The sequence below is a fragment of the Balaenoptera acutorostrata genome, chromosome 5, assembly GCF_949987535.1.
Source record: "Balaenoptera acutorostrata chromosome 5, mBalAcu1.1, whole genome shotgun sequence".
NCBI classification, from domain to species: Eukaryota; Metazoa; Chordata; class Mammalia; order Artiodactyla; family Balaenopteridae; genus Balaenoptera; species Balaenoptera acutorostrata.
In genome coordinates this window covers 53,563,541-53,587,868 of record NC_080068.1, presented here as the reverse complement: position 1 = coordinate 53,587,868, position 24,328 = coordinate 53,563,541, and the positions used below count along the sequence as shown (strand labels likewise).

At 38.1% G+C, this 24,328-nt stretch overlaps 1 protein-coding gene across 3 annotated transcripts in view; it reads right to left on the bottom strand.

Annotated features, from left to right (window-relative positions):
* The window catches only part of ADAMTS3 (ADAM metallopeptidase with thrombospondin type 1 motif 3), a 290,935-nt gene that overhangs the window by 248,379 nt on the left and 18,228 nt on the right, over positions 1–24,328 (bottom strand). For 2 of the 3 annotated variants that reach the window (XM_007193580.2, XM_057547500.1), the window contains exon 3: positions 21,974–22,380. In XM_007193580.2, the coding sequence (XP_007193642.2) occupies positions 21,974–22,380 (407 nt within the window). Of the gene's footprint in view, positions 1–21,973; positions 22,411–24,328 lie in introns of all 3 variants that reach the window. The other variant, XM_057547499.1, reaches the window with a different exon arrangement.

Sequence of the window (24,328 nt, the reverse complement as noted above, 5' to 3'; positions counted from 1 at the left end):
AATTATCTACTTCCATTACTATAATAAAGAGCAGTTTCCAGAATAATCAAGCCATAGTAACCGCATACAAATGAATGCTTTCAGTGAGCAAACAAAATTATTTCAACAGGTTTCCAGGCTATTTAACTATAGCACTGGTCTACCTAGATCTCTGAAATAATGTCAAAATATCTAGATGTTTATTTGAGATGGCCCCAAAACTTACCACGAAAAACAGAGCTTTAAATGTCCCTTTAACCAAACAAGGAAGGAGAACTCAAGAATTTCAAGTGAAAACATGAAAACATGGGAGACTTCTACAGAAATTTAGCTTATGTGAGATGGCAGGTTAAATTGCTGGAACCAATACAATAAAAGAAGGCTCCAAAGGAGGGACATTTCACAGTCAAATAGGAAATGGAACATCCTTTCTTCTACACACAAATCCGTGATTGGAAAAGAAGACTGGAAACCTTTCCTCCCACCATTGACCTTCTGAGTAGGTGCGGTGGGCCAAACTTCATCCTCAACATTCACCACAGATTCTGATCTGTTTAACATCTTGTCCAGTCTGCATGGTCACTGAATGCAATTTAATCCAGTTAGTTTCTCTCCATTCAACTTACATTTCACCTCCATGAAATTTCCTCTCTCTCAGAACAGATGAAGCAGCACCTCCTACGTTGTCCTGGTTATAATCCTCTTGAGATGACAGCACCCTTCATGTTGAGGGCACTTCACAGAACACTTAAGGTTACTTGATTATCAGGGACCAGAAAATGAAAGGGGAATGAAGTGACCTACAAAGTTGGTGATTCATATCAGGTACTGCAATGAGAAAACAGTGATCCTCTGCAATCAGACTGTTCCCATTACTAACTTTAGAATAAATACAGATGATTATACTTATCAGATTGAACCTTTAAGTCTCCACCCACACAGGTTCTATTCTATTCAATCACTACACCTTATGTAACAGCTTTTTTGGAGACTGGTATAGAAATGAATCAGAACCAAAAAAAAAAAAAAAACAGTCTTCATTTCTAACAATGTTAAAATGTTAAGACATTTTTTAAAGGTTAAAACCATTATAAAAGTTAAAAAGTTAATGTCAGACAAAAGTTAATAAAAGGAAGAAAGACATATCTAAGGCTAAGTGAATATCAAAGTGAGCTAATTTCCTAACACTAGCAACTGTTTAACAGAACTCTTTTAAGTCTTAAAAATATAAAATCCCAACTGTAACTGCACCAGATAGAAAATAATATTTACTTACTTTATTTTCAGACAGGGGCTCTTCTATCAAAATGAATGGGAGAGGATAATGATGCCTGAATTTAATATCTTAATTTTTAATTTTACAGGAGTTTGGGCATTTTCAATAATTTCTCATATAGCAAAGAGTAAAGGCTTGACTATTCTACAAGTTGAATATGAGAGGAAAAAATGTATGCAGAGTATTTATTCAGTCTACATTTGACACATGCATTAAAAGGAAAAAAACTTTCTATTTCCAATGAATTTTGAGGCAGTTTCTTTACATCTTTACAATTTCATAAAGATAACACAGGCCCAGAGTAATAAGTTCTGTTTTTCCTAAAAAGCACAGTTTCTAGAGTTCTTATCTGTTTACACAATTAACATAAAAAAAAAAACCTGAGGACAATGTTTTCCCATATATTTTATAAGCATTTTGTTTTTCAATATTGTGAAAACAAATTAAACCAAACTAAAATTTTATGCAAGTGTCGCTCTCAAATTAAAATGAAATATACAAGAAAACTTATTGCCTACCTTGTGTAAGGTAATATGTGAAGCAATTCTACACTTTGCACTAAATTTTAAGATTAAATATGAAGAATCTGTATTGAAAACTTTTTAAACAGTTTTTAAAATAATTGCAGGACTCATCCCTATTGCCTTTGCTAATTTAAAAAATTTAGAAAATATCAAAATGCAGCCCACTCAAAAGTGACTCATTTGACATTGAATTACTTCCATGCCTAATCTGAATGATATCTTTAACATATAACCTGATTACAATTGTTATACAATTGTATAACTGTCTACAAATGTTATAACTTGAGTTTAGCCCTATTGGGAAAAAAAAATTATTTGTCTCCGAAGGTTTAATGTATCTTGTTTTCTATTGTCAAGAAATGAGAACTGTGTGACCTAATGTATTTCCTTTTAAGCGTTAACTGCCAAAAACTTTAGAGCAACCTTTATTTCCCAAGTGTTTAATCTTGTTCAGTTCATGTACTTGAAAATATTCCTTTTAGCTTCCTTCACATGGTCTTTGTTTTGATCTTTCCTTAAATGCTTAGCTGGCACTGTCCTAACATGTAATCTCCTTGAGTCCTTTCAAAGTAAGTAGAAGGAGAGACTTCAACAAAAGTAGAAAGGGAGGAGGGATGGGGAGGGAGAAGGACAGACAGGAGGAAGGCAGGAAGGTACGCGGGCACCTACACACACACCTATACACACCTGATCCTCAGGATTGCCGCAGATCTGCTGCTCTCTTTGAGAAAACAATAGACTCTTTCTAAATAAGTACATGTTGACAATGTTCTATGATTTTTAAAGCTGAGCAATGATGATCTGTATCATAATAAACAATAAAAACTGAGCACATTTAAAAGAATAATAATAGTTAACTTGATTTACTATTTATTACGTCCCAGGCACAGTACTAAGTGCTAACATGGATTATTTATTGCTCACAATAACCCATGAAACAGGTTTTATTATTATTATTAATTTATTATTATCACCATTTTGCTAATGAGAAAATGAGATTTAGAATGGTTTTATGCCTAGTATGTGTTGAAGCCAGGACTCACACTGCTGACTCCAGAGTCTGTGCCCTTAGCCAGTATGCTCTCTTCATTGTTATTAAATAAACTGCCTGTTGTTCATCTGGTATATAGTTTCTGAAGTACAGAAATGGCATGATGCTTCATGAGAAGTAGGCATAGGGCAGCCATCTCAAATAAATACTGGAATGGATAATAATTTTATATTGTCAAACCAAGTATTCATGTAAGCTGAAGAGAAGGAAAAATTAGAACTGGACACAACAGGAAGCTGCCCTAAGACCTCTCAGAAGTACTCTGGATTCCTAACCAAGTGCTAGATAGGGAAAACGGTGGAGACAGGAATGGTGAGACCTGGGTTCCAGTTCTTTCCCTGCTGCTTATTAAAAATGTGTGATGCTGACCTCACCACTCCACTTCCCTGGGCTTCAGTTTCCTCATCTCTAAAACCATGGGAATGGCTCTATAACTGCAGCTCTCCGACTAAATCATGGGAGGACATGCAGGCCTTTATTATATTCCCCTGTTAGGTGTGCTCACAGCTCCCGGGTGGTCCACACTGGAAAAAGCATCTGCTCCACATCATTGACAGTCAAACAGACAGAGTCTTAGGACCCCACTCCTATTTAGTCAGAGTAAATGCTTCTCCTTTGAGAGATGCCACTTCATTGAGGAAGAATACTCCAAGCTAGACAAGCCCTGGATAAGCGCATGGATCAGATAAAGGACCCAGAAGCAAGCTGTGACCAAATGTCCCTTCCACTAAGAAGCGCTCCACCACGCAGACATAACTTAGGAAAAAAAAAAAAAAAAAACAAAACTCAAATTTCTCCCTGAAACCTCATCAATTATTAGAGGAGCATCTGAAATTAAAAAATAAAATAAAAACAAAAAAATAAAACAAAACAATCACTAAGGCAATTAGGATAACTCAGAAAACAAGCCAGTTATCAGCCACATTTAGTGTGGAATAGTTCATCACCCTGATAGAAGTGACACTTAAAAGAACTTACAGGGATAAATCTGTTGATTTTCTTTTGGCTATAAGCGCCAAAGAAAGAGAAATGGGCAGTCAAGATTGGACTTAAGTAAAACAGTGAAGAACGGAAAATGTGTGGTCCTTTTCTTTTGTTCATCTCTCCCTGATGGTCTCTTTTCCCAGGCATTGCCCAGTTCTTCCCACCTTCCTTGACCTATGCTTCATGTTCAGTCTCCCTCACCTGTCCTTTCTCCTAACCCTTCAGTGCCCTGCAGGAGCAAGTTTGCTCAATTGATAATGCGATTTAATCTAAGTTAGAAACTCCTAACTAGAGAATATGACATTTGCATTTTCTAATCGTGAAAATTCCAGACAAAATGACTATGAGTCGGGGTGGGGTGGGGAGTAGGATCCCCTTAAATCATCCCCTGGGTACCTGTGAATAGCACAAATCAAATTCCCCCCAGAGAAACGCAAGGGTGTGTGAGGGATGCAGTGAGGTATCACAAAAGAATTGAAGAGTCGGGGATTTGCCAGCACCAGCCTTCTAGGGCTTCTCCCTAAGCAGGAAATTGCTGCACTGCTCCACGGTTTCCCTGCACCGGTGCCCAGGCAGCGGGCCAGTTCGCTAACCCTTTCCCTGGCCTCGCACAGACAGCATCAGCCGTGCAACCCTGGCCCCGCCATAACCCTGGCTGGCTTGAGAAGAGTTGGCAGAGAGAGTCCAGGCTGTGCTATTTAAAGCTATAAGCAGCTACTGTGGATGGAGATGAACTGCTTTAGCGGCAGAGGATAAGGCCAGACACAGAAGATTTTCACTTGCCATAATGAAATTCACACACCTCCTGGGGGTAGGCACCCAAATTTGATAGAAAACAGCTCAGTTCCATTTATTAATTACTAGTACTCATCTGTCTATCCCCACCAGCAATTTTTTTCAAGGTTAAACTGCTTGATTTCAAATTCTCAGATTCAGTTTTCAGCCTCAAAATATACTGATGAAACATATATACATTTTTGCTATATATACATCCCCCAGAAACCCACAAGGTTATATTTTACATAAACATACACACATACACTGTTGTATACAATAGGTATATGGATAGGAAGTACATATGTAACAAGAGATCCAGATATGTGTCTATGCTGGAATTCAAGCTGCCCAAGCTTTCTGAAGTATTAGGAATACCCTCTGAGAACTAGGATAATATAAGTCAAAAGTACAGGTTCTGAATGCCAGTATCCAGGTCTTCCGTGAGACACAGAACAAGACACTCATTTCCCTGGGCTCTTAATCCATAAGTGGGAACTGCTGTCAGGATTAAGATAATTCCTGTAAAGGACAGATCTGTGTCTGGCACACAATTATCGATGCCCATAAATTTTTAACTAGTATGATAAATAAGATAAAATACCTATGAACAAAATAGTGCCATTTGCAGAGACGTGGATGGACCTAGAGACTGTCATATAGAGTGAAGTAAGTCAGAAAGAGAAAAACAAATATCGTATAATATCGCTTATATGTAGAATCTAGAAAAATGGTAGAGATGAACTTATTTGCAAAGCAGAAATAGACACAGATGTAGAGAACAAACTTATGGATACCAAGAGGCGAAGCGGGGGTGGGATGAATTGGGAGATTGGGACTGACATATATACACTACTATGTATAAAATAGATAACTAATGAGAACCTACTGTATAGCACAGTGAACTCTACTCAATGCTCTGTGTTGACCTAAATGGAAAGGAAATCTAAAAAAGAGGGGATATATGTAAACGTATAGCTGATTCACTTTGCTGTACTGTATAAACTAACACAACATTGTAAAGCAACTGTACTACAATAAAAAATTAATTTAAAAAATTAAAAAATAAAAAGCAATGTACATACCTAATTAAAAATACTTTATTGCTAAAAAATGTTAACCAGCAATAATAATAATAAATTCACAAATTAAGAAAAAAAAAGATAAAACACCTATGGTAGCTCAGAAGAACCATGGTGACAGATTAGTTTTCTTCTGAAAGTCAAATTTTATCTCAGCCAACCCAGATAATCTGACCTTGTGGTCTCTTTGCCCCCTTACTTCCTAAAATGTGCTCAACAAGCACCTTATCTAGGGAACTCTTATTTATCCTTAAAAACTCAGCTCAAATACCATTTCCTCAGGGAAACTTTCCCCTATCCCTAGCTTAGGTCAGATGACTTTGTTACTTATTTCATAAAACAATGTCCCTTTTCCTTGATAGCATTTATGCCAGTTGATCTTTACTCAGGTGACTTTACAGAAAGTAAAGTCTGTATTTCCCACTTCATCTAAACTCCATGGGGGCAAATACGATGCCTGTTTTTGTTCATTGTTGCATTCCCAGCACTGAAAGTATATAGTAGCCATTGAATGAATGAAGGAATAAATGACTCAGCCAAGTTCTATCCAGATATTAATCAATCTATTTATCTCCTCCTAAGAAGCAGAAAGAGAAAATTTACTCACAGGAATATAAAGACTCCTAGGAGTTACCAAGAGACACAAAAGTTGGAAAAACCATTTATTGTCTAATAGAAGACAAACAATGCAAGAAACTGAAGAAGTGTGGCTTTCTATACTTGGCTTGAGAATAATTCTTACCTTCCATCAAGGAGAAACCACAGAAAGAAATGAAAGGTTACAAGGCAGAGTTCCGGGTACCAAAGGGAAAGGATGGAGGGGAATTCTGCACAGAAGCATTTCAATTAAAAGTTCATAAAACCTGGAAGGTGATAGTGAGCAGATTATAGTATACTGACATGGAACTTATGTCCTGTGTCTTCATTTATTCAGTAACTCATCACATATTTATTGTGCACCTACTATTATCAGGCATGGTGCCTGATTTTGAGGACATAAGAATACGCGTTACAGACACAACTCCAACTCTCATGGAGTTTACAGTTTAGCAGGGGGGAAAAGCATTAAACAATTTATGTGTGATCAGTGCTCAGAGAGAACCATAGGTTGCTGCAGTAAAAACCTTGACAAGAAAGTCAATATGTTTATTTTCTTCCAAGGAATTAGTCCAAAGTATAACATTTTTATAATGTCTTTTTTTAATTCCATTTTTTTTTTTTTTTTTTTGGCAACACATTGCCATGTTGACTTGTATCTGCTTCCTTTGCTTAACAGGAGTAAATTAATTTAAGAGACACACTATACCTCTACTATGGTGTTGAACTCAAGTGTGGGCTTGCATCAAGATGATGTTGCCCCTTCACTATAGTTCATATGCAAAAGAAGAGGAGATAGAAAACTAAAAGAAAAAAAAAAACTTAGTTATGAAAACCACAGCATTAAAACGCTATTCAGAAGGATAGAACTGATTTATATGAAATCTTAGGAACCTTAAACTTTCAAGTTCATAGCACCCCCTTCAATTGCAAAAGTTATGCACTGGGAAATCTGAACACATCCAAGAAAGGTCTATAATTCATCTTGCAAAAGTGGTAATCAATTCCCTATTCTGATATTCACACCATTCAGTCTGTCAGCATTGATTTGTTGAGCACACACTGTGTGCCAAACACTGTTAAAGACCCACGGGAAAGAGTCCTTATCCTCAGTAGAGAGAGTCCCCCAAAAATAAATGTAAAAAATAAATTCAAGATAAATTTGAGATGCAAATAATGGCTACAAATAAGATTAAAATCACTAATATAGTGTAGAGTGACTAAACTTTCTGTTTTAGTTAGAATGGCCAAAAATTCTTTTTTGAGGAAACGGAATTTAAGTTAACACCCAAATGATGAGTAGGAATCTCTATTTAAAGATCTAGAAAAGAATGTTCTGGCTGAAGAAACAACATTTCCAAAAGGCCAGAGACAGAAAAAATTTGGATTTGAAAGACAAAAGGAAGACCAGAGGGGGTCGAATGTAGTAAACAAGGGAATGACATCAGAGAAGCATGCTAAGACCAGATCTTGTAAAACAGTGGTTTCCAAATGTAGTGTCACCTGGGAACTTGTTAGGAATGCAAATTTTCAGGCTCCTCTACAGACCCACTGAATCAGAAACCCCAAAGTGGCACCTAGAAATCTATGTTTTAACAAGCCCTCCATGGGATTCTCATGCCCACTAAGGTTAGAGGCCTCTTGGAGAGAACAATGATTCTCAACTCTAGCTGCATATTAGAATCATCTAGAGCGGCATTTAGTCTACTTATGCTGAGCCTTACCCCAGACCAAATGAATCTGTATCTCTGGGGTTGGAGTTTAGGCATCTATATTTTCTTTAAAAGCTCTTTAGGTGATTATGAGACAATGATTATTGGAACTACTGACATAAGGGTCTTAAAAGTCATGGTAAGATGTTTGAATTTTAATGGGAAGCAACTGAAGGCTTTTAAACAGAGAAAAGTTCGTCGAATTTAGAAATGTCACTTCAACTTCTATGTGAAGGATGAAGAGGGTCAAAAATGAAAAAAAAAAAAAAAAAAAAGGAGGTCACTGTAGTATCCAAGGAAGAGATGATAGTGGTTTAGATCAAAGTTGTAGCACTGGAGACTTCATAAATAGATTCAGAACATATTTTATAAAACAACCTCAAGATTTATGGATGGATTTTATGAAAGAAATGAGGAAAAGAGGAGTCTAGCATAAGTCTAGGTTTTTGGCCTGAGAATTAGGGTCCAAACTTTTCTCTGTGGAGGAAGTCACGCAGGGGTAGCTGTCAAGGGATGATCTTCAGCCCTGTTAAATCTGAGATGTCTATCTGACATCCAAGTGGAGAAGTTGAATGGGCAGCAGAACACACGTACAAGTCTAGAGCTCAGAGGAGAGGTCAGGGCCAGACACATAGAGTCGTTACTGCTTGATGGTATTTGAAGCCATAAAATCACATGAGGTCATCTAGGTCGAGAGTGTAGCTACAGCTCAGTGTAGCACTGAGCTGGTGTATGGACAGAGTACAGGGTTGACTCATGAGAGCCCACAAAGTGTGATGGCCCCAGACCGTTAAAGCACAGGACAACTGAGGATCTCAAGGTCTCCGTGTTGCCCCGTGGCACAGTCTCACCACCAGTTCTTTTTTTGTTTTAAATATATACATTTTTATAAATTTATTTATTTATTTATTTTTGGCTGCGTTGGGTCTTCATTGCTGCGCACAGGCTTTCTCTAGTTGCGGCGAGCGGGGGCTACTCTTTGTTGCAGTGCGCGGGCTGCGGTGGCTTCTCAGTGCGGTGTCTTCTCTTGTTGTGGAGCACGGGCTCTAGGCACACGGGCTTCAGTAGTTGTGGCTCGTGGGCTCAGTAGTTGTGGCTCACGGGCTTCAGTAGTTGCGGCGCACGGGCTCTAAAGCACAGGCTCAGTAGTTGTGGCTCACGGGGTTAGTTGCTCCATGGCATGTGGGATCTTCCCAGACCAGGGCTCGAACCCATGTCCCCTGCACTGGCAGGCAGATTCTTAACCACTGTGCCACCAGGGAAGCCCCACCACCAGTCTTGAAAGCAAAGTGACTTGCAAGCACTTTGTAGTGACTATTGGCTACTGAATAAATTAAAATGAGGATACACTTCAAAGCTCTACCTACCACTGGGAAATCTTTATATGAATCAAAAGAGGAATCTCAGGATCAGACACAGTAAGTAGTTTGTCCAAGTTCACAGTTTCTGTGTTCTGCCAGAACTTGGCCTGGGGAGATGGTGCTCACCAGTGCTTCCAATGTACATGTAGCCTCCAGGCGAGGGGACCAAGAGAGGAAGTTGTGGTTGTACACAGTTAATCCAGTCTGGGACCGATGGGTGCTGAGTCAGACTGGCTGCGATGATGACTGGGCAGGGGGGCAAGAGCCAAGACGGTATTACAAACCAAAGAAAAAAGTTCAAATTCCTTACCCGAGAAAGCAGGTCGGCTGGGAAAAGCCAGTATCCAGTATCATTGCACATAAACAAGAAACAGACAGTTGAGTTATGGTGTCTGGCACTAACTGAGAACGGGTTAGAAGTATAAATTTTCAGGTCCCTACGCAGACCAACTAAGTCAGAAACTCTGAGGTGGCTCTGAGCAAGCTATGTTTTAACAAGCCCTCAGGAGATCCTGATGTGCACTAAGGTTAGAGGCCCCTCGCAGAGAACAATGATTCGCAACTTCAGCCGCCGATTCCTCAAATGCAACCTCTGAGGAACTCTCCCAGGAAAATGGCTGCATCAATAGAGCTGGTACACATTCCTGTGTTGCGGTAACTCGGTACTCTTCCTACAGCATAGCCAAGTCACAGTCTCTTCTGCTCTTAATATGTTATAAAAATATGAATATATTTCTCTCTGTATATATATACATAAATACACACATATACACATATGTGTGTAGATAGAGAGATAGGTAAGTAGGTAGGTAGGTAGACAGATAGATTTCTCTCTACTCTGATTATTTCCACATTTCATTAGGAGTCAAGCTATAACATCTTTCAAAACTGTAATAGCAGTTAGGTTCTTTGGAGCTTTCTAGAACACAGGATTTATTCATAGTTAGTGGATTAAAAATAAATTTTAAAAAACAGGAAAAGCATTATTAGAAAGTAACCATATCTCAAAAATAACACTCGGGCTTCCCTGGTGGCGCAGTGGTTGAGAATCTGCCTGCCAATGCAGGGAACACGGGTTCGAACCCTGGTCTGGGAAGATCCCACATGCCGCGGAGCAGCTGGGCCCGTGAGCCACAACTACTGAGCCTGCGCGTCTGGAGCCTGTGCTCCGCAACAAGAGAGGCCGCGATAGTGAGAGGCCCGCGCACCGCGATGAAGAGTCGCCCCCACTCGCCGCAACTAGAGAAAGCCCTCGCACAGAAACGAAGACCCAACACAGCCATAAATAAATTAATTAATTAAATTAAAAAAAAAATAACACTCATACATGCAATTTCCACTCCAGACCATGATTAATAAATAATGGTCAGTGCGACGTTTTGATTTCTTCCTTGGCCAGGAATGCACGGTCCCTAAGGATAAATAGAATACAAACTTAGTCATAGAGTCACAGAACATCAGTTCTAGAAGGAATCCCAGGAAGCTTATACTCAATAGTTTCCTAATTTTAGATCTCTGGGCTCTTAGGAACCAGTGGAGGCAATAACGGAGATCTGGGAATGACTGTCACTGTGTCATAAGGCTGAACAACATGGTACAGGTCTATGAGTGATTTAAGCTTTTCATTGGAAAAGATCATCAACCAGTATAGAGAGAGAATAATTTGTACTCACTGGGAATTTTGACCAGCAATTTTGTATATTTTTGATCATTAACAGATAGGTAAAATTGTTAATTACTTAATAAATATTCTAACTGGTTTACAAAGTATTTCAAAACATAAGATCCAACAGGCAGAACAAAAAGAATCACTGATCTAATTCAAACCCTTAATTTTTAAGTACGGGGAAGAGTACCAAGGTAGTTTCATGGGTACAGTTCAAATTTTATAACATCCTCATAGGTTAACATGTTTCTAAAATTTTTCCAAGCACAGCATATAAAAAACGGCCTCTTCCTGAAAATTTTAGGTTAATGGCTAGGGCCAATAAATAGGCTCAGAGACTTCCCTCATCATTATGCTAAGTCTTGGTGTGGTACCACAGTTGAAGCCAAAGGTGACAATGACGTGCAGCTGACCAAACAGAAACAGAGATCTTACAGTGACTTAATTTTATCTGGACCCACATCACTATGCTTGGTCTGCCTTCTTGTCCTGGCAGCCAGTTAATACCATCCTCAGAGCCAGGTATGCAAAATAAAGGACTATATGAAGCCAGGCAGGAAAGCATGAAATATTGGCACCCTATAAGCAAGATCAAATATCCTGTAAGCCCAACAGAAGTATTACTGCAAGATTCCAATCACTATGTTAAAAGCATCATGTTTCACAGATAATGCTAAATAAAACGTTTCCCACTGTGTTTGGGTTGCTAATGTTTGCAGAATCTCTCACTAAGTGCTGTTCTTCCTTTTCTCTTGGGCTTACATGCTCAGACTGGGTCCCTCTATGTTCATATGACACCCAAGTATCTAATAGCACAGTCCTCTCACTCTAAAGATCTTCCACTTTTAGGGACATCACCGGCAGAAGAAGGCCTTCCAGAAATCTCTTATGTTTTAAATTGGGGTTGGAATGTCCTATCAGCTAATCAAAAAACTCACGAAGACCTCAAAAGTCTACTTTGATAACGCCATTTAAGTTCAAAAATGCATTTTCTGGTAGTTGGAGCTAGGGACCCACCATGCCACCTTTATCTCCATCCCCCCCTCAATTGCCTCCATTGACTTATAGCCTTTTTTTTTTTCTCATGGAAGACTCTAGACTGGAAACAAAAACAGATACGAGATAGCATATTAACTACTATCACCAAATAAAAGAAATATGAAAACAAGACTCTGAACAACAGTATATACCACCTAATGCCACAGAACTCTTTATTGCTATCCCCAAAATGTCTCACTCTGAGGTTCATAACTTAAAATATCTGACCAAAATGAAAAGCCTAAGAAGTATGTTAAAATTATGACTAATGCCTCATTAATGCCATTCTAGCCAGGGTATGGGCTATATCACACCACTAAAGGGAAATGTTTCCTAAAGCAGAAGTAGTGTGCTGTGTAATGCACTGAATGATTAGTGGTCAGCTGCATAAAACTGAAGTATTATAATAATAACAACAATAAGAGGTCAATCACAGTCACTATATCTTTGTCAGCTCTGAAGAATCTAATACATGGAACAAGATATTTTCACTTTATATTTCTAAGTAGAACCTAAGAAAGAACTTTCTATATGGCAGAGCTATATATAAATAAGACGAAAAGTAGTGAGTTTCCCATCCTTAGAAGTCTTCAGGAGAACACAGATTAGAGTATCCCTCAGAGAAGATGATGCTAAAGGAGTCCTGAATCAAGTGGAGAAGGTCATCTGAAAATTACAGGATTTTCACCAAAGTATTCACTTCATAGAAGATTGTATTTTCCACAAGTTAGGTCACAGGCTGAATTGGGTAACTGCAGCACGTTTTTTTACTTTGCAAACTAAATCAACATCATTATTATTAATCACAAAATATTAAGGACAAATAATTATAATAAATGGAAAAAGAAAGGAAAGGATTGTAGTAACAATCATTGACTTCTCAGAGCCAGGCTGTGTGAAAGATGCATTAATATTCTGTAAGCCCTCAACATAACAAGCATTACTTTCTCCTCTTTACTGATGGAAAGAGACTTCCACAAGGTTAAACAACTTGTTTAAAGTCACAAGCTGGTAGGTAGTAGAACCAGAAGTGGAGTTCAGGTTTGTCTGATTCTAAACCAATACCATGCCCGCTCCCAACATGAATCATCTCCCTAAACCACTTTACAAAAGTTTTGGCTTCTGTCATCAATGGCATTTTACCAAACTGAACTCTTCCAAAGTATCATAACTCTAAATAGCTTGGCCACTATTTCTCTTCATTGGTGTTTACTGATTATTCTCGCTACAAAACTCTACACTGGATATCTTCTAAACATTTTATAAAAGTAAGCTATAACAATCTAGATAATGCTTTTCAAAACCCTTCAGGCTATATAATATCCTTTCTTTTTTTTTTAATATTACTGACTCTGGAGTTAGACATTAAGTGCAATCATATATCTCTATTTCTTCAATCAATAAAATAGGATTTTTAGAAATTTGTTATAATTATGGAGTATTTGAACCTGTTTATCAAAAGACTGACAATTCAACTACAATAAGAGCAATGATCTCTTGATATGTTTAGTGTAGTCTAATACTGCTCAAAAATTAATCAACTCTTTTGAAAATAAATGTTTGAAAATAATACCAAGTGTTTAAAATTTCTTATTTTAGAGATAGAGAATTCAAAGTCGGCCAACCTTAATAAAAAGTACAATTGAGTTTTTTATTCTAAATATTTTTTCAATTTCACTTTGATAGGCTGACAATCGTAAGATAAAATCTCCCTTTTCAATTGTGTTTCTAATTAATCTCTCTACATTTCTAACAGTATTAAAAACATACAAGTTAATTCATGTCATGCCTCCTTGTCAACCATCCATATTTTAAGGAGCATATTTAGGTAACTTTGGGTAACAGAACTGCTAGGTGCTTTGCTGTCAGTCGACCTGAGTGCCATTCAGCTTTGCCATCAACTCTAAAGACTTAACAACAAATATTGTCAATAGTCTTTGAATCAAAATATTTAATGAAACATTGATTTTTCTCTAGCTTTTCTATGGTTTTTCATATATATGTGTGCATATGTGTATGCTTACGTGTGTGTATATAAACATATATGTATGCATATATGTATTTCCATACACACACGTACATATAGTAGATACGTTAAATGACATAAAATAAAATGGGATTTAATATCGAAATCAACTCATTCACTAACAGCGTATTTTGTGTGTCTTGTTTTTTGAGAGTTAAGTAAACTTGATCAAATTACACTTTATGCTGTAAGCAAAAATCACTAAAACAACATTAGAAATACTCCTTAGAGAATAGGAAGAAGTAGGGGATAGAAACATACAGTAAACACAGTAAGAAAGGAGAACATTTCAGATGGAAGAATTACAGCTATAGAAGGAGGTTTACTAAATAAGGCACCAAATTCACCAAACTTGAAAGGTTGAAGGACCTAGATGATAGGAGAATAAGTCAGATTTTTCAAAATCAACTTCCAAACCCTCTCAGATAAAATTTTGGGAACAAATTCTAGAAAAAAGTTACTGAGAAAAATACCTCTCTAAACTCCAGAGGAAAAGCCCATGACTTCAGCAAAATCTTTCTATGAAGAAAAGCAACATAATCAAGGAATACGAATCCTTGCCCTTCTCTCATCCTGAATTCCCATGCAAGCCTGTTAATACCAACTACATGGTCACTGAATTTGGTCTTAATAAACATCACTAGGTTTTATCCTCCTTTTTCTTTTCTCTCTCTCCCTTTTGTATTATATTTGCTCCTATATTCAGCTAAATACTGACCAAGACTACCTTGGCTCTCCCATGTATTCATTACATATATTATAAAGTTCATGAAATCAACTTACCGCACCCTCTCTTCATTTTTATGGCCATCACAAATATCTCCTACCTTCCTCAGAGGCCCCTCTTCCCACCCACCCCATCCTCTACCATCATCAGTGATCACTTTAACATATACGGTTATCTTTTCAATTGTCTGGTATCACAAATATTGCTTTCTCCAGGAAGCCTTCTACTATCCTTCCAAGCATAAATATTCTTTCCACCATTCAGACTCTCACATGTCATCTATCCTAGTCTTAGAGCATTTAAAACATTCGGCCTTGTACTTTGGTTCTACGTTTGCATATCTTATTTCCAGTACTCTTGGAAGACAAGGATAATGCCTGGCTTACCTCAGTATTCCCCACAGCAATCAGTCTAGCACTTTGCATATCCTAGCACTTCAGAAAGCTTTATTAACTTGATCAGTATTCCTAGAAGCAAAGATTGTCACACGAGTAACAGTTTTTGCAGCTGAGGACCTTGAGGCTGGGTTTACTTTGCAAGAACTCTATGACCTCAAAGCCTGATTATGCACAAAGGCATCATATCAACATCTCGCTGTGCTTGTGTTCTTGTTTTAATGATAATTTACCGAGAAGACGATATTAAAGATGTGGTCAGCACTATTTTCAAAGTTCTTAAAGCATTTTTTGAGTATCTTTAAAATTCTGTATTAGAGTTATAATGAAGTCATAGTTGCCACTGCATGGAGAAGAATGGAAGCATTACTTCCCAGGCCAACTTCCCCTCCCCTTTTATTTTCTGTTTTTCCATTCCTACACAGAGAAAGATGTATAGTATCATATTTACCTTTTTCCCAATTTTTAGCTCATCTTTAAACTTAATTTAAAAATTTACTATAACAAAGAGAAGATAATGGGAAATAAATCATAATCAAATTGATGTAAATCAAATCATAAGCTGAACAAGTAGTACTCATAAATAAACATGAATAGTTTAAATTAATTACAAAATAACTATTAAAAAGAAATATTTTCAAAATCACACAAGAGAAATATAGCCAAAAACTTTGGAAAAGGCTTGACATATGTATGATTTTGGCTTTATGCAAATTAGATGCCAAATGTGAAAATGATCAAAGACTTTGCCAAACCTTCCTTCTTCACCCCAGATAAGCACAAACTGGCTGCCTATCTATTTGAGAAAGGAGGCATGGTGGGAAATGTAACCAATAGCCCAGATCCAGCAAGATTCAGCACAGGCAGGTACCACTCACAACTAGGATTAATACTGTCAGCTCCCATGGGCCATGGCTTGACCAAATCTCAGAAGAAGCAATGAGGCCTGTTATGGTACTGTTTCTCCCAAAGTAGTTAAGCTAGTGGACTGGTACCCACTTTTTCCTTCTACTAACGGAAATTAAAGAATATAGGAGCTTTGAGAATCTTCTAATCCTGCACGGCTAAAACAGCCTGGTGTAGGTGCCTAGAAGTAAAACAAGGTTCCAGTCCTTTGTTCCCCAGACCTACTAAGATCTCTTAAATCAGCATGTAAACCATGAAGACACAAATCTCCTTCTGTCTCATCAATAAAACACAACACCTTCCATAGACACGTTTCATGGGAGAAAAAGGTGGGAGGCACCTGGCCTTTAGAGATCAGGTTCTCCTCATAATAGCAGATGTTCAGGGGGCTTCCCTGGTGGCGCTGTGGTTGAGAGTCTGCCTGCCAATGCAGGGGACACGGGTTCGAGCCCTGGTCTGGGAAGATCCCACATGCCGCAGAGCAGCTAGGCTTGTGAGCCACAATTACTGAGCCTGCGCATCTGGAGCCTGTGCTCCGCAACAAGAGAGGCCGCGATAGTGAGAGGCCCACACACCGCAATGAAGAGTGGCCCCCACTTGCCGCAACTAGAGAAAGGCCTCGCACAGAAACGAAGACCCAACACAGCCATAAATAAATAAATAAATAAATAAACAGAGCAGCCCTAAACTTTGGGGAAAAAAAGCAGATGTTCAAATGTCAACATCTAAAGATCAGTCCTTGAAAAACCTAAGTCCACTATAAATAGCTACAGATTTGTATCTATTTTTAGTATCACTATTTTTCATAATTACTAGGCAAATGTTCTCAAACCCAGGCACACTGGTTCATAATACTTTTTAAAATAGTCTTTTTACAAAGTGCTTCTGCAGCTGGACTTACTAAAATAGGCATAGCGAGGACATGTTTCTGAAGGGACCAAATCCCAAAGTAAAAGTCCTGAGGCAGGGAAGTCTTAAGGCTGTTTTCTTTATAAGTTTGCAGTTGTCCACAAAGACTTCATTTGGCCATGCACACTCCAAATCTAAAAATGGTAAGTTACCTCCAATACTAACCAGATGTGACTATCAGATATTTTAGAAAAAGGTTCTGCTTATGGTTCCCAAGTTGTTAACTTCAAGCTTCCAAGACCCCCTGTCGTAACAGTGAAGAGTTCCCATTAGATGCCTCAGGAGGCCTAAGAGTGGTCTTGAGTGAGAACAAGGCAGGAGGAAGAGAAACGAGGAGGAAGAGCATCTCCCACCTGTGTTTTTACCAGGCCTTTCCTGAGTTTATCCATTTTACATATTATTTTATTAGATAACCCCTAGTGATTTCATTTGGAGGAAGAATTCCAAATGTTAAAAAATATTGAAAACTTCTGTCCTAGATAAACTCCCTTGATCATAAAATCAGCCCACAAGGAAATCACTGAGCTGGATAACCCAAAAGAGCCATCATCACTCAGTTCTTCCACTCCCAACCAGTTTCCTCTGATGCAATCCAGGGGAATTAACAAAGCAATATTGTTCTAGCAAGTCTAGAAAAATCCAGTTTCATTGTGTTGTGAATACATGACATAAAGCCTACTAACCAAATAACCCTTTATTTTGGCAAATTTGAAGACCACAAAGTATGATTGTGAGCCACGACGACACACAGGGGAGATTTAATGGTGTTACAGGGCAAATGCCAGGGCTCTATGGAATAAAGAAATTTATTTTCAGCTGGGATTCTCAGCCAGAAGTGTCTTCCCATTCAGAAGGGTGTGAAACGCCTGCCATCACCATGACTCCTGACCACTGGACTCTCACCTCAGAGACATAGAAGCAGAGAGGCAAAGCACGTCAACGGCCTCCAGCCACAGACCACTGGGAGCACATCTGCAGTTGACAAGCTGGGTTTATTACATGTTGCACGGAGCCAGAACGCACACTAAAGGGACCCGTGAGCATGTCAGTCAGAGAGCTTTAGAAAGAACCTATTAACAGGATTAGGCTTTGGTTGGGTAATTTGGAGGAGGGCCTAGAGAAGCAGGCTTTTTAAAAATTGGATGCTGTCAGAAAACAAGAACAACTCCATGTTTGAATATTGTAACAATTCTCACCTGTAAGTGGGTAGACTACAGCAGGCATAAAGCTGCAACTGGTAAAGAATTAGCTGTCACTGGTAAAACGTAATCTTGTGATTCACTTTGTTATAAAGCAGAAACTAACACACCATTGTAAAGCAATTATACTCCAATAGAGATGTTAAAAAAAAAAAACAAAACGTAATCTTGGCAAAGAATCAGAAAAGGTCATGCTAGACTGGAACAGATATTGTTCTTTGCCACACTGGGTGAAAATCATTGTCAATTCGTTCATGCAGAACACTTTGATGTTGATTTCAGAAACCCACAGAATAATATTTTCGTTATTACGCATATCTATGTCTAGATCACATTCTAGACCTCGGCTCTGGATATATCACTCAAGACATTTTTCTGTCCTCCTCAATAATGCCCATGTTAAAGGACCTTTCCCGTGATCATTTCATAGAGTTACCTGGAATAAGTAGACTCTACTGACTCTTTCAGTCAAGTTTCTAATGTCTAGAGAGATAAAAACAGCTAAGCATTACTGTTTGCTTTTCAAACTATCTGGGGTGAATAAACAGTTTCTTTTCTCCCCAGTTGGTCTTGGACTGATAATTTTGTAAAATACAAGGAAAACTAATTAGTAGAAAAATAAAATGAAAAAACAAGACACAAAACACCAGCCCCAACTTTTTTTGTATTATTATTAGGCCCAACGTAAATATAATAACTCTGTCAAACTGTCAAAAAAGTTTCTTTATATAGTCTCGCCTTCCGTATTTATCTTGTCACAAACCTGAGTCTATGGACACATTTTGAGTAGTACTGCTTTTTTAAATTAAACTAAAGCATTCTGTTTAATACAAATTAATTCTGTCTCAGAGCACTGCCCATTTCAAACATATATAGCATGCCACAAGGCAGTATTAGCGAAAAAGAGGTAAGGAGTTTCACTCAGGGAGAAGGCCACGCTAAGAACTTTCCAACCTCAGTGAAAAATAAATACCTGTGGCTGCTCCCTATGAGCAAGAGATCAAAGGACGCACGTAGAAAATCAGATCACTGGACTCCCATCTACACCAGTCTAAAATGCACCCATCCAGGTAGGGCTTCACTGGCATTCTTTGCCATAGCAGGGGACTTAACTTCATGGTTGCTGGGCAGAGATGTTCCCATTGGTATTTTTAGGGCAGGAGTGGCTGTGCTTTCTACTGGGACAACTTGGATTTGATTATAATCCCGGAGCTTCCCAGGGCAATGGCTTTATAGCCCATCCGGTTAATCCTCAGGAATCTATGTTATCTCAGTATCCCTGCTTCCCTTCCTAAGGTCAAGAAGGTCAAACCTAAATCCCTACACAGCAAGCTAAAGGAACAAAAAAGGTTTAGGAATCAGCTAATCAGCCAAATTTATTTACATTCCCATCCATTTTACTTCCTACTTCATCTCTGCTAAGAAGCTTATCCTCTCCAATGCAATTCTGCAATTTTAAGAACTTGTCCCCAGCTTAATGAAGTAGCCACTGGTGTTATCACTCTAATGTATTGATCTGCTCTCTATAACCGTGCTTCTCTTCCTGCCGTCATCTTTACTCTTCCTCCAGAGCTGCTATGAGCTGGAAACTCTAGAAGAGGCTTCTGTTTCTGTACACCCACAAAGGCAGCACTGCCTGCTGTAGGCTAGACGCCACCCTCTTCCTGCATCAAGTGCAAGGCCTGAGCCACTCGTGTCTGGTTCGAAATTCTGTCCCCATTCATAAAATCTCTCCAGAAGATACTTCCTTATACCACAACTTTTTAAGTTAAACATGATTCTAATATGTATGTCTAATATAAACACACACGTACATGTACACCAGATATTTTGACACTTAAAATCTATGGCAAATTTAACATCTTTGAGCTCCATGAGGATGGTAATTGGGATCATTCCTTTCACCATTTCACAATGCTTGGAATAGTGCTTGACCCATAACTGGCTTCCCAGAAATATCTTTTAATTAACTAATTAATTAATAGATCAAAGAATGGAACAAATGAATACTTGTGGTTTACACTGGTAGAGATGTGCGCACGTGCACGCGCACACACACACGCTATATCAACATACACATGATGCCAACAGTTAACACCGTATCTTAAAAATGAGAAATTAATCCTAATAATTAATGTTCGTTCAAACTTCGTATCTATTTTCCTCTTCCTTACAACAACTTGCTATTGCCCCAGATTTCTGTATCTACGACTAGATAATTTGACATGTACAGTCAGAAAATTACTGATTGCTAAGTCGGGTTTAAAAATCACTATGATAACCCATTAAAATAATTTCCTTGCCTTTTGCCTTCCTTAAACTGATTTTCAAGCTTCAAATCTTCTACCTCAAGCTTCAATCTTAACCAAGGAGATAAAAAATACGTAATCTTTTTATGCTATAAAACTTAAAAATAACACTAAATTAAGTTTTATACTCAGTATATTTTACTTAGAAGTATTATAAAACAGTACCTCTTTTTATAATTTATTTCTTTTTATATCCTGGTAGTGTTGAATCAACCTCTTTTAGTGAATACTTTAAACTTAGTCTTTTTAGAAAGCACTATCTATTGTTTTATTCAATGACTTAGTTAATTCAGATCTATTCAACGTTTGTGTGGAATGAGAGGAACTTGAGAGATTCCTTGAGTCTTCAAACCCCAGAGCATGGTCCAACACCAAATGTGACAGTATGGTCCTAAACTGACAAGAGTCCAACTTGGAGATTTGGACCTGCCACACATGCTCTATTCAGTTTTCCATCCTGACTTCTAAAACCCTACAGAACATCAAGAGGCGGTACAAGACCCCAAAATAAAGCCTACAACCATTAATCCACCAGCCTTGGGTAAAAACATATGGTATCATAACTCCTTTGCGTTGTGCTTATGCATAGAGAGGACAATGGCAGAAGATTCAAGGTATTGTTGGGGGACCAGCCAAGGTAGAAGGAATGCAAGGAATATTTTGAGAACTCCCAGAAGAGAGACAAAACAAAGACAATAGCTCTGAACTCCCAAGAAACAGCAGCCTGGCAACCATAGAAAGAAAAATGGTTGCTCTTTCTGAACAAAGACTTGGAGTCAACTGTGAATGGAAGAGACATAAACATTGACACACTTTTCAAATAACATCTGGAGATACAAAACAAATAAAAATACTTCACATCTTCACAGCATGTGAAGAAGGATCAGTTACTATTGGCCTCATCCACAAAACTAAAGAGCCATATACGGGTATTCTATTCAAAAATAAAGAAAAAAATGAATCAAAGCCACAATACAGAGAGAACTACATCTCATGTCCATAGAGTAATGCTATTTGAACAAATTCTAACAGAGGAACTTCTCATTTCCCATTTTAGCATTCTTTGGGAAGCGAAAGAATGCTTTCAAATACTTTCTTTAAGAGGATATCCAACGTTTCCACATAAGAAGGGAAATACTATCATTTTGAAGGAATCTATGCTTCTTTAGAAAGTTGTCAGAATGATTTTAAATAAATAAGGAAATAAAATCCCCAGTGTTACACAAGTGAACATATAAGCCAAGAATGCTAAAATAGTTGTCTTTGGTTTCTTAGACTAATGTTGTCTTCATGTCAAATTAAGCCAAAGCACACATCTTTGTCAGTAAAATGCTTTCTAATGCTTCTTCCTGAACTTAAAATATAATAGTGAGGTTTTCTTTCCACCTCTACTTTCCAAACCATGCTGCACTCCCAAACACCTGCAAACACACAGACACAAAAGGCCATGAGTCTTACCAGACCATCACAGTTGCTAATGGCAACAGAGGTTCCCGGAATGTCCATGATGTCACCAACATAAGCACAGTTAGTCTGCAAAGGCTCTGTTTTCCAGATTCTTTCTGAAGCACTTCCTGGTTGATGATCATTAATGGGGTCAGTTATATTCCCAGGCACCAGAGATGCCTCATGCCATTCCACAACAGCGCCAGGAGCTACTAGCTGAGTGTTGGGCTTTAGTCGCAGATGAAAATCTCTTCCAAATGCTGTGATGTTAAAGAACAATTGCTCAGAGTTGGAAGACACGTCCCTCGTTGACCTCTTTTTATGATTGGCAGAAAGAATATGGGAGAGATAGTGTCCTTCAAAATTTGTGCTGACTGGAGTCACCAGCTCATACTCTCTCTGTCTCTTTACTGGTAAATCTGTGGGGTGAAAAATAGAATTGTAGAACCCTGTATAACAAGAGAACACAGGAGGACATAACATAGGCATCAAGTGCCCACCTCACAAGACCGTACCTCGACTTGCATAATAAATATATTCTTGAACCATCTCATAAGTAGTAAATTTTGAGAATTCAAATCATTTCTCAAACGCATTTAGGTAACTCTGTGTTCAATGAATCATTTTTTTAATTTTTAAAAAAAGTTTACTGCAATGTGAATATTCATCTCATTTATATGTTTGAGAATATGAACAGAATAACTTTCCATAAACTGTATCTAGTGTGCTTATAATCAACACATACTCCCAGTTAATTTATCACTGGCATAACTGATAACTGCTACAAACTTTTAACAAAGTTGCTATTACGTAGAAAAAACTTTTTCTGATTGTTTTAATTTTTTCCTTGTAAGAATCCTAGAATTTATACTAATCACCATAGCTACTTTGTATTACATCTACCATTGGCTTGTAATTTATACACTGTAGTTTATGGTGTGGTAGTTTATACATATCTTTTCCATCATACCAACCCTAACAATCATACTTCACAGGTGAGGAAACTGAGATTCAGGAGGTGTGTGTCCAAGGTCAAATAACTGTGAAGCTCAGATATGTCTCCAAGTCATACTCCAAAGCCCATACACTCACTCTGCTACATCATGTTGTATCCCATAAATCACAGAACATTTTCAGCAAATGAGGAGAATGGAGTAAAAAAGAAGAAATAATCATCTATAAACTGAATACACTAGTACTGGTTAGTCAAGAGCAAATGGCATTGTCATTTTGCACCATATTCCTTACATGGGAAAGACACTCATTTGAATATGAATTCAATATTTGGGGTTCACTTTACAACATGCGTGGCCACTTACATGTTAAACTGAATTTCACAATTAGAACTTAATTCCCCAAGTTTAGCCAAATGAGAGTACTGTGTCTGCTGAAATGCAAACATCCTGGGGAAAGATAACACATTAAATCAACCATTTCTCCCTTAATAGAAATGATTTTGAAGACAGAAGTAAATGAGGAGGGCAACAAGGATGAAGAAAGAATGCATGGAAAGGAAAATCTGAGAACATGAAGTTAAAAGTTCCCCACCTTCATGATTCTAGCCTAAGACTAGTCCTGTAGTATAATACAGTACCCTGAAAAAATTATATGATTCACAAATACTGCTCACCTATGGAAACTTCATGCATGTTATCTAACACATTAGCATATGAGGCCCATAAATGAACCTACAACCTATGGTCTTAAAGTATCCTTATAGAATCACTATGTTTTTGTTATTTTCCTGCTTTTTAAATAACTCAAAAAAAAAAATGTGTAAAGTACCAGAAGACAAATGAAGGTATTTTGCCACTTGGAAATTCCTTGAGTGCATGTTTGTTACCATTATGCCACTTATAATGACCGATGTATTTAAACAAAATATCCCCCTTTATTAAATGCACAGAGTAAGTAAAACGGTTGTACAGATTTACTAGGCAGAGAAGGCGTGAGGGTGGTCATATCACAGAGCAGAGTGAAGCCCGGCTTCCACACTGGGAGCAGCCCCAACACAATTCCTGCTTCACAGGAATTGACTCTATATCACAGTCAAAGACTTACACCAGGCATTGGGGTAAGCACAGGCGCACAGATTCGGTCTCCCTTACAACCAAATCCTTGGTGAATACTTTTGTAAATTCTGGTTTAGAGAAAGAACTTGAAATTTTAGGGAATGAACTCAAGAGTCACAGAAACAGACTGATGGAGGGGAAAGTTTCCACAGGGATGGATGAATTGGGCTCTTGGAGGTGGACAGACAAAGCCAACCCCAAAATAATTCCTTAAGGATAAGGAACTCCCCATTCAACTCAGTATTTCCAGTATCATCTAATACAAGATTTTGTATCTGCCAGGGTCCCTCATCAG